At 32.3% G+C, this 12,406-nt stretch overlaps 1 protein-coding gene across 3 annotated transcripts in view; it reads right to left on the reverse strand.

Annotated features, from left to right (window-relative positions):
- Positions 1–12,406, reverse strand: part of OXR1 (oxidation resistance 1) — a 282,111-nt gene that overhangs the window by 57,156 nt on the left and 212,549 nt on the right. For all 3 annotated transcript variants that reach the window (XM_069465433.1, XM_069465435.1, XM_069465434.1), the window contains 3 exons: positions 9,952–10,034; positions 8,099–8,206; positions 7,026–7,139 (listed from right to left, as the gene is read on the reverse strand). In XM_069465433.1, the coding sequence (XP_069321534.1) occupies positions 7,026–7,139; positions 8,099–8,206; positions 9,952–10,034 (305 nt within the window). The remainder of the gene's footprint in view (positions 1–7,025; positions 7,140–8,098; positions 8,207–9,951; positions 10,035–12,406) is intronic.

The raw sequence follows: 12,406 nt of genomic DNA on the forward strand, positions 1-12,406 counted from the left end.
AATTAACAACTTTACACTCCTCCTGTCTTTGGTAGTTACTATATCTATTCATAAAACAGGGGTAGGGAACCTGTGGCCTTAAAGATACACGTGGCCTTCTAGGTCTTTAAGTATGGTCTTTTGCCTGCATACCAATTTTACAGAACAAATTCTTTGATTTTTATTCATACATTTTTGTTTGCCTTTTATATTTTTATTTTATATTCAAAATGAATGCATTTGAAATACCAAAGAATAAGTTTCAATGAAATAATTCTACCAGATTGACTGCCACAATTATAACATTAGTAAGCCATAAGGGCTATACTGATGGCAGCTATGCTCATGATTTAGTTCTACCTTGCCCTGCCTGACTGGTGCCACTACTGTACCAGGCTGGTTGGCAAGAATTTATGGGGCTTAAGTACGCCAGTCTGTTATCAGCTTTTGACAACGGTGCACAGTATTTCCGTCTGAAGTAGAATTTGTGAATAGTTGCACAGTTCGACAGTATTTTTTAATTCTGTCTGATTAACAGCTCATCTTGTCAAAGAAGACCAAGAGAATGCTGAAGGAAGAAAACAGATTTTTTTTAATGAGGATTGGGAATTGCAATATTTTGTTTCTGCTAAAGATAAGTTGATTTGCCTGCTTTGTGACACTGCAGTATCAAAATTAAAGAAATTCAATGCTCATCAGCATTATAACACACAGAAGGACCACAAATATTTTAAATTAGAGGGAGAAGCTTGAAAGGTTGTATTGCAGAAATTAAAAGATAAAGAGCAAAAGCAAAGACAATTCTTTCAAGCTGCAATAAGACCTATAAATAATGCCACTGAAGCAACTTACAAAGTGACTTAGATACTTGGGGGGAAAAGGGAAGCCATTCAGTGACACAGAAATTGTGAAAAAATTGTGAAAAAAATTTTCGAAGTTGTAGGATGCTTAGACCCCAGTAACATTTCAAAGTACAAACAACTGCCTCTTTCAAGGAGAACCACAACTGACTGGCAGCATGAATTAGCTTTCCACTTACTAGAATAACTTCATGCAATACTCCAAAAGGAAAATATATATTATTCAATCACTTTGGATGAATCAACTGACTCTACTGACTGACTCAGCACAGGTTTTATACTTCATTTGAGTCATAAGAGAAGATTTTCTTTGCTACGAAGACTTACTCACTTTGGGCACTCTTTTTTCCCTTCTTTTTTCTTTTCTTTTTCTTTTTTTTTTTTTTTTGAGATAGAGTCTTGCTTTGTTGCCTGGGCTAGAGTGCCCTGGCATCAGCCTAGCTCACAGCAACCTCAAACTCCTGGGCTCAAGTGATTTTCCTGCCTCGGTGTCCCAAGTAGCTAGGACTACAGGTGCTCACCACCACACCCGGCTAATTTTTTCTTGTTGTTGTTTCTATTTTTAGTTGCCCGGCTAATTTTTTTCTATTTTTAGTAGAGACGGGGGTCTCCTCTTGCTCAGGCTGGTCTCGAACTCCTGAGCTCAAGCAATCCTCCTGCCTTGGCCTCCCAGAATGCTATGGTTACAGGTGTGAGCCACCATGCCTGGCCTAGCACTCTTGGAAACAGAACATGCGGAATACATGTCTTCAACAACTTTCAAGATGAATGTTGTGAACTTGGACTGAATTTGGTAAATTTAGTGATTGTATGTACAGACCAGTATGACTTCCATGACAGGAAAACATGAAGGGTTTATTGCACAGGTGCAAAAAAGTATTAACAGATCCAGATGCTCTCGTTTCTTTTCATCATACCTTGCATCAGCAAAATCTCTGTGCTAAAGCTACTATTTTAAGTGATACTTTCAAACAAGTTATAAGTATTGTTAACTATATTTGTGCAAATGCAACATGGCATCATCAGTTTCGTAACATTTTAAAGTTGAATGATGAGGTGTAGGTTTGCCCTATCATTCTAAAGTGTGTTGGGTATAGCAGGGACAGGTGTTAGCCAAAATTTTAACTCTGTGAGAACAGATACTTAAATTTTATGAAGAGCAGAATCCAGCAATATGAGTTACTAGAAGATTTCTATAGGAATGCAGCATTTCTGTGTGATATCATGTCAAATCAAAATGACTTGAATATTTCTTTGCAAGGTAAAACTAAGTCTATATATGATACGTGGCAAAAAAGCCAAGCATTTTGAACAAAGCTATCTTTTTCCAAAACAGTCTTCTTCAAAAGGAAATTTTGGATGAACATTTTTGCCCATTAGCAAAGTTCACTGATGAGCTGGATGATATATGCAAATCATTTTATAAATATGCAACTGTTATAGACCTGTTATAGACCTATTAATTGGCAAATACAATGAAAAGTTCACTGACTTTGAGAATCCTGACATCACACTCAAATTAGTGTTTCAGCCTCACCTAGTTGATATCACCAAAGCACTCTTTACTATACAGATGGAATCGATTGAGCTCTCAGTAGATGACATTTTAAAGTTATTGTTTGATGCTAAGAAAGATCCAATTGAAACGTGGAAAAATGCAGAATACCCAAGCCTTTGGCAACATGCCCAAAAAATGCTTTCTTGGTTTTCAACCACTTATTGTTGTGACTCTATGTTCTCCTACCTAATCCAAATCAAGATGCCCTTAAGGTCACAAATGGCTGCTACCCATCTAGAGGATCAACTGAAATTGCAGACCTCCCTGCTGCAACCAAATATTCAAATGCTTTCCAACAAAAAGCAGACACAATAAAGTCATTAATAGGTTAGTTAACTTTAAAATTAACAAATAGTTTTCATTTTTTGAAATTATTAAGTACATAGTAATTAGGTTTTTACAAAACAATCTATATTTTTAAGTATATCTAATTGAAGTTTCTTGAATGCGGCCTTTTTGATTACAGCTAAATTAATGCAATGTTCCAACATAAAAAGTTTTCCCACTCTGATCTAAAAGTTTTGTAACATATATAAATTCATTTGGCACAGATATTAAATAAGAGATATTAATAATCTTAAAGATATTCATGAATACTTGTTATATCTAAGTGTGTCATATGGACTATTTCATTTAATTTTCAAATTATTCAGATGAGGTACACCATGACCTTAATTTTTAAGGAGACTTACGCTTAGCCCAGTTTGATAACTTGCCAAATGAGTAAGATAGAGCTCACATGCAAACCCATGTTGCCAACACATGAAATAGTGAGCTAAATGGCAATACTATACACCTTTCCTTTCAAATCTTCTGCCAAACAGTTGATAAATGTGTTCAAACAAACAAACAGCTGAGTCAGAGCCATAAGAGGGTCCCTTGCAATTTGGCAAAAAACTATCAATAAATTTTCTTCGTGACTGCTCAACTACCCCGAAATCCAGTTAACAATATTATTATCTACTATATAACCATATTATTCACAAAAGATATGTATCAAAGTACATTGTCAAATGCTTTCCTTAAATGAATGATACTTTCTTGAATGACATTATCTGCAAGGTTCCCTCAAAGTCTCAAATTCTACAATTTAGCATTTTATAACAATCCCAATTTGTCAATGTAACTATTGAAAAGGATACATGAAATTAATTCAGCAATGCTCAAAGTATAGCACAAAAGAGACAATTTCTTTCAAAAAAGATCAAAGCTGTTCAGAGGAACTGTTATCAGACTTCATTATAACTTACATAAATGTACATTATTCAAAGTATCATCTCTACCTACATGGTTTTGACTAGTATTTATAAATTCTGATTTGAGCCTCACAGTAAGTCACTACAATGCTGGATATTTAGGAAACCAATCAGTGGTTACTAGAAGTATGAACTGACAATTTCTGGGAAAAACATAATACTAATAGATATTATTTTAATTAATGTATTAAAATATGAATTATATCCTAATAAAACATAATATCCTTACTTCTAAGGGACTTACGTAGTATGGGACTGCAGTCCCAAACCCTGGGCTGTGGACTGGTACCAGTCAGCAGCCTGTTAGGGACAGGGCTGAAGAGATGTGGGCACCGCCCTCCCCACTCCTGTCCAAGGAAAAATTGTCTTCCAGGAAACCATGAAACTTAGGGTGGGGTGGTGGGGGGATACAGCAGGAGGGTGAGCCCAGCAAAGCTTCATCTGTATTTACAGCCGCTCCCCATTGCTTGCATCACTGCATGAGCTCTGCCGTCCATCCACCCACTGCACTGCTCTGTGAAAAAATTGTCTTCCATTAAATCAGTCCCTGGTATCAAAAAGGTTGGGGACTGCTGGTATGGGAGACATAAAACTCAATAATTACAATACAGAAATATAAGCACTTTAGATATTCAGAAAGTTATGTAGAAATATTATCTTGGAGCCTGGTAATGAATATAATTCTAGGTTAAAAAAAACAACTAAAATTTACAAAATCACTATTAAAAAGAATTATTTCTAACTATTGCCCACAATCTTTTTGATAGCAAGTGATGACTATCATTCAAGGTAAAGGGAAATTTAAGAACTCTTCTGTCTCTCATCTCTTTCCTTAATCCATCCCTGAAACAAAGGATTTATTCATATAATTGATCAAATTAGGGGATATTTTTTGAGCCATCTCTGACAGTTGCTGAGTTGCTGAAGGTTAAAAAGTCATTCACATGGTTTTATTAATTTTTCCATCTCTTTCAAGTACATGGCAAATGTGAGAAGAGGATCCTTTTCACAAAGGAGGAAGCACAGCCTAGTTGCTCCAGTAAGTTTCCTCATCCTTTTCTCTTTGATCCTATACCTTCCAAGAAAGCCAGCTGGCAAGCAGACTTGAGTTAAAGCTGAAGGACAAGAAAGGGCCCAAAGATTTCTAGTCAGGCAAGATGCTACAGACTAGATTTTCAAAATTCTGCTTTAGGGTTTGAAACACAAACTAAATTAACCTAAGTATACACAGTTGTCCTTTGTCATTGCCCCTTATGGGTACATCTCTTTGTAAGTCCCATGGGGAAATGGCATGGCTATATTCAAAAAGGTATTCTTGTATCATCTCGTCAGCAATACCTGCCATTGAAACCTGACTTCTATTCTTATTAATGATAACAAATGTAATACAAGCAATCCTCAGGTTATGGATGATCCCACTGACAGCATTCTGTATCTACAAAAGGGCTCCCAGGGCTCCCCATAAGGATAATTTGAGTGGTTTACAAAGGTTTACCGTACAATTAGTGAGAACATCAACTGTTATAAGGCCATTTATGATGGAAAAAAGAAAAAGGCTGTGCAAACAACCCTAGGTACCTTTTTCAAGAAATTGCCTTTAGTGGTAAGCTCTGCTCCTCCAGCAATAGAATTAAATACTGATTCTCCAGCACCCACTCCATCCTGTCCAGCATAATCTCCATCATCGTCTTCTAATTAATGGCAGCCTACATTCTTGCCTCAAAAATGCCCCTTCTAATAAGCAAGACACTGATGCAACATTAGGTATTAACCTTTAATATTCTTTTTCGAAATTTTTCCTATCTCCCATCTAAATTTCTTATATCAGTTTGTTTTTACGTTGTTTGTTTGAATTAAAAGAAAGAGGATGATAGTTTCTGTAACTTATTAATATAGTACAGGGGTATTATTATTACAGTATTATACTGTATTATTACCACATATGAGCCATTACAATATTGTTATTGTTATTATTATTACCATATAGTGCTATTGATCAGGGATCCAAATTACATACGAATACAACCTAAAGACTTTCTCAGAAATGTATCTCATTTGTAACCTGGGGACCACCTATATATTCATTTCATGTTAACTGTATTCTAAAGTACAGTATTGTCACATTTATACAAATAAGATACCCAACAAATCAACATTTGAAAAGACCCCATTTCTTTCTCTCTCACTCTTTCTCCCTCTCTCTCTCTCTCACACACACACACACACACACACACACACACAGATAAAAGTCTCTGGCCAGGAGAAAAATATTTATTAGTAATATCATGTAATTTACTCTACGAGAAAAGTAGAATAAAGTAGAATAAGTAAGAAAGCTAAGAAACAAATAATTGTAGGCAAATTAGCATTAATAATTTGTGTTTTAAGAACCAAGAATGGGCTGTCCTTGGGGAAAGATGATCTAGGATCCAGTTGGTGCAGTTTTATGGCTTGCCCTTATACATACAGTTTAAAATTATTATTTAAATAGATAATATAGGCATACAGATTAAAAGGAAACCTCAAAAGGTACAAAAAAATTTGTCTCATTTTTAGTTAAAAAGATGAGCACCAAATAAAACTTTCTTCATTTGGAAAAAAAATAATTTGTGTTTTGTTATCAATTTGCCATTTACTATTCTAAACTTTGAGTGCAAACTGAGATACAGAAGAATGGCTGTCTCCTAAAGTCAGGAAAGCAACACAGAAGAATCTCCCACAGGAGTCTAGACATTTAATAGAGGAATAGCTTTTTACATGTACACAATAGGTTATCATAAAAATGGAAAATTATGATTAGTATTCATTTATGTGGAAAAGGCACAGAAATATATAACTCCTTTCAAAGAAATTTTAATCAAAATTATTTTAAAAAATTTGGTTCCTTGAAATTCACTTGTAAAATGAACTTATATAGAACATTCACATTATTCTACTGTGTTGATACTAAGAATGACTAAGATGATAAATTATTTTTTAAAAGGTAGTATGTCAGAAAAGAATTCACTTAAGAGTTCTAAGTACTATATAAATATTCACAGAAACTGAAATAAAAATCAATCTGGACATGGACTTTCTATTGTGATAATTTCATATTTGTTGGGTAAAATTCCTTTGCAAGTTAAATTATATATGGCATTTTTAAGACAGAACTGATGACTGGTTTTGGACCATCACCACCACAAAGGGTAAGTCAATTTAAACTATCTGGCTTAATAAGAATGTTTCACTTTAAAAACTGGGATTTACAAATTTAAATAACAAAAAGGTAAAATTTCATTCTAACCACAAAGTAGAATGAAAAAACATGATGATCAATGCATATACAGTCAGATTTATTTGTAGTCATATTTAAAAAGCAGAGATACTTACAGTGGTCTTATCAAATTCAGCCTCAGATGACGTTGGTGACAGAGGACTTATGGGGCTTAGAGACGGAGAGCTCTCAACACTGGAGACATATTCAGGATCAGGAACATATAAAACCTGCAAGAAAACATTCACACAAAGATTCAGTCAAAGCAATGTTAATAATCAGATGGTGTTCTTTAGGCAAGGACTATTAACAATGACCTTCAGCAATAAATATAAAAAATAAAAATTTTCAAATTACAAGAATATTTATTCCAATAACCAGTGAAAAATTTTACCGTAACGAGTACCAAAGTTAAACAAAAGGACATTTAAAATCAATTTAGATACAAATGATAATACATACAGCTGGGATAGGGTGGGTAAACAGTAATTTTCATATACCATGGCTGTTGCTGCTAAAGGACAATTTGGCAATAGCTAGTAAAATCAAAAATGTACATATTGTTTGACTGAGCAATTTACTCTACAGAAATATCTGTATATAAAGAAAAATAGATATGCATAAGAGTGTTCACTACAGCAGTGTTAACATTAGCAAAAGAGTAGAAACAGTCTAAAGCTTATTGAGATTGACTCAATAACAATATATCAACACAACATAGCGCCATGCACACATGAAAAAGTGTGAGATAGAGCTGTGCTTAAATCAAACATTTTCTAAGAATTAAAGTTAAATTTTAAAAAACAAAAATAAAAAGGCTAGAATATTCAGGAAGGAGATGCAAACTGGTAACTGATTGCTTCTGGAGAGGAAAGTGAAAGTTTAAAATGGAAGGATACCTTACCATGAAAAAGGCTGGAATTTTTTACCATGGTGCATGTACTGCTTTGAATATTTTTAAAAATCTCTCTATATTTAAAAAGACAGTTTATAATCATTTCCAGTATGTATTAAGAAACTCATGGAGACATAAAACAGTTAATTTTCTCTTATAGGACTAATATGATTGATTAAAAGCATGCATAAAAAGTATTCTCAAATTTTGTATATTATTCACTATAATGCAATGAATACTTTCTGCCTTTCTACTTAATACTTCTAAACATCAACACATTGACAAAGGTACTACCTGTCCAGTAACAACGGCTCGGGAGAATAACTTATTTAATTGAACAAGTTCATTGGGTGTTGTATCAAATTTCAGGGCTATGCTATTCAAAGAATCCCTTGGTTCAACCTGTTTAAAAGAAAAAATAAATTATTTTAATCTGTTAAAACAGAAAAACTAAACTATAAAATTTAGTGAGCATTAACACATCTAGGAATCAATTGTACACTTGAATAATAAATGGTATTGTCATCTTGGAAGATAACTGTCAAGAAATATTGTGTTTTGTTAGCAAGTCATCTCAACCTATTATGACACAAAATATATGCTTTATCACAATATATCAAAATGACATGCAGGCTTCTACTTCAAGCAATTTCAAAATACAAAACATAATTTAAACATCACAAACAAATGATTTCCATTTTACAAAGGTTTTAAAATAATATACTATCCCTTTGAATAGTTTCTAAAATATATACAACTTCTAGAAATATACTTATTTTATTTTAGCAAAGTACACCTGTATTAAACTCAAAATTCTACTTCCAATAATCTTTATGTGTATATTCTACCATTACATGTATAAATTAGAAAAACATATGAACCAAAGTTGACCAATCTATTTTTGAATCATCAGTATATTTTCATAATCGTATGTATAGAAATTTTAAATAATAGAATTTTTTTCAATTGTCCTTAAAAAAGTCTTTTGATCAGTCAATATATTCCTTTGGAGTCCTTATTACATGGACATTAAGAAAGCTCTGAATACAACTAAGTGCAATCCCTTTAGTGCACAAGGGATTTACAATCTAGTTGGAAAATAAGATAGACGGAATGAATAGGTTATATAAAAGATGAAGAGCAATTTAAAATGAAACAAATGCAATAGAACTTTTCAGAATCGATAAAGCACCACATGCTCTGAATTGTCCAGTGAAGACTTTATAGAAGAGAAATGATTTAAATCTAAGTCTTGAATAAGGGGTAGGAATTTGAGAAGTAGAGAAAAGAGAAAGAGCTTTCAAAGTGAAGAGAATAGAACTGACATGGTTAAGGGACAGAAAAGTATAAAACACATTTGTGGGATATTGCCTTTCCTCCGAAACCATCCAGAGTGGACTCATGAAGCACAGATTTTTAGGAGGGTGAGTTACTGGAGTTAAATCTCTATTAGGATGGGGTTAAAAAAGCATTTAGAAATAGTTACAGAAGACTTTAAAAGTCAAAAAAAAAAGCAGGTAGGCATTGTGTGTGTGTAAAAATATATACATATTTTCTTTCATGGTTTTGTAAAATCAAATTAATACCAAATATTTGGCTTAATAATCTAGTTCTGCCTCCTTCCTTCTGTGCAAATGTCCCCATTTATACAATGTCTGTACAAATACAAGGTGTATACAATATACACTAACTCCATAAATTAGGTGATGATATACACAAAAGGTCTCTGCAAACATAAGTTATTTTGCAGCAACATCTGTAAGTTTACAAAGTACAGTCATATCCATAATCACACAAAATGGGATGATAAAAGTACTAAAAACACCAAATAGTTATAAAGCAAGAAAGTTACAAAGCCCAAGTGACATCTTATATTACTGGCAACAGGGCTAGAATTAATGAGACAAGAAAATGCATGCCAAAAAAAACCAATAATACTCCTACAGTCGATTAGATTTAAAGTAAAAAAAAATCCTGAAATACAATTAAGAACTTAAGTATTATTAATAATAAAACAGTTACCCAAAGTGAAATACAGATTTTTAAAATAAGGCAATTAACAATCTTTGCCTCACTTACAGTATAAACAGAGAATGTCTTAAGACTATTGCAAAGATAAATTGCTTTTTCAAAAGCAAGTAACTTACGGTATACTCAATAGTCCCCTTAGGTTTCTGAAAAGACATTCGTCTCCCATCTTTCTTGTCTAGGGTCTTCTTTTGGCCAGTGTCTAAAAAAAAATGAGGCAAAACTCCTATTAAAATTCATTTTCCTTTCAGTGTAATGTCAAGGACTACTGAATAAAGCTTACTGGGCAGACGTCTAATTCACTAATAATATAAATTACTCCCTGGGAGTCTCTGCTCTAAAAAAATAATCAACTGTCAAAAAAAGAAATTGTACTTCCTCCTTGCTTGCTTTAGGAACTGACCAGCACAAACAACTATAACAACTGGAAATCAATTTAAAATATAAGTAACTGTCAACAGAAAGGAAGTTATTAAAAAGTAAATTATGGACCATTTCTTTCAACATATTTAACCCGATTATAATATTTTTGAAGACATACATACAGATCTTTAAAATACATATTTCAAGATATACGTTACTATTACTAAACCAAATCTGAAATATGTAACATTAGGTCTTCACATGAGAAAATTTCTTTACTTCCACAAGTCATAATTAAACAGTCTTCTCTATGGAATTATATTAACTTCTTTATTTATATACCATGAGGTAAATTAAAATATGCTTTCATATGCAAACATACTTTTGAATATTTACTTTTAGATTAAGTGTCAATTATATTTCATTTGCTATCAAGACAATTCACTTCAACATTTCATTATCATTAAAATTAAGGTACCTATTTTCATTTAAATTTTGCATTAGTGTTAACCTTATTTATACTATATGTAACATTGCAGTGAATTGATAAGATACCACTCCTATCTAAACATTTAAAAATTATTAAAATGAAAATCCCTAAAAAGCTAATTTAAAAACCCTAAGTAAGATAGTAAACAGACTATATTTATGCTCAAAATTTTCCAAGATTAAAAAAATATATTTTCAAAGAAAAACTAGTACACAAATAATCTAGAAAACATCTATTATATTTCATTGCTCTCCCTGTATTTAAACTTAACTGGCATTTTTACCACATGAGAGTTTGTTTATATGTACCTAATTAGCTCAGTTGTTGGGTGAATGGTTCTAATGAAGTATTAATAATAATAACATCAAATCTAAAAAAAGCCAGTTAGATCTGCAATGCTTAAAAAAGCTGCCCTAAAACCTTCCTTATCACCCAGGTTAACCCAAGTGTCTGTTATTAATCACATAACATCTTTATATCTCCTTCTATAGCATCTGGCACAGTTTTAAGTTAATATCTGTGTTATTTTTTAATCTTTTCCACTAAACTGTAACCTCCAAAACACAGCATGTTGTGTTCCACAATGCCTCCTCAGCGCCTAATAAAGGGCATAACAGATGGAAGCATCTAATTTAAATGAAGTAATGTTCTGAAGCAACAACATGAACTGTACCTAAAACTACCACAATTCTTATAAACTGTCATCAATTTTCCATAAAGTAAACAAAGAATTATGGTTGATCCTTAATGCATATAGTGTATATGCATGCACTACACATCCTACTTTTGTATCCTAAATATTTAAGGACTTCTTAAAAACTGAGGAGAAAAAAGAAAAACTCAGATGAATATACGGGCAAAAGATATGATCAGAAAATTCACAATTGGATGTAAAAATGGCCCTTAAACATATAAAAAGATGGTAAATCTCACTCTTAATCAAACAAATGCAAATTTAAACTATACTGAGATATCACTTCTCACCTATCAGATTGGTAAAAATTCAAAAGTTGGACCACATACTGTTTGGCTTTAGGAAGCAGACATTCTTCTACATTTCTGGTAGGAATGCAGTACGTTAAAATTCTTACGAAAAATATTATTTTTGCTTATCAGAATATTCTAATTTTTCTACATTGAGTAGTTTATATTTAAAGTTGCTTCTTTAACGAGAAAATAAAACACTGAAACTATTTTAAGATAAAATAAGTTTTAAATAATTTATTTCTGATATTTCATAAATAGCACAGGGAGCCAAAAACACTTCCTCATTTTGCAATCTAAAATAAACAATGCAAAATACAATTACAGATTACTTTTAACTAATAATATACTCCTCCTTAATTGATACTAGGAATGACTGTCAGTCTACATTTACTTTGACTAATAGTTTTTCAATCTGTTTCATAATATCCCAAGAGTTCATTAAACATTTAATCACAAGGAAGGCTGTAATTGCTCTATCATTTTCAAGAGCTCGCCATGGAATAGAATTCAGGACAAGAAAACTAATATGCCAACTTTCCAGAGTTTAAAGTTTGAAAAACAAATTGAAAATATTCACTTCAAAATTTAAAATTATAAAATATTTTATAATTATCTGCTATAAAATTATTTCCGAATTTTAATGAAGTATTAAAACATTTATTCATAGATATAAAGGGCAGACAGAATACAATGAAGTAAACTGTTCATTTTCTTCTATCAATATGAAAATACAA

The sequence above is a fragment of the Eulemur rufifrons genome, chromosome 3, assembly GCF_041146395.1.
Source record: "Eulemur rufifrons isolate Redbay chromosome 3, OSU_ERuf_1, whole genome shotgun sequence".
Taxonomy (NCBI): domain Eukaryota; kingdom Metazoa; phylum Chordata; class Mammalia; order Primates; family Lemuridae; genus Eulemur; species Eulemur rufifrons.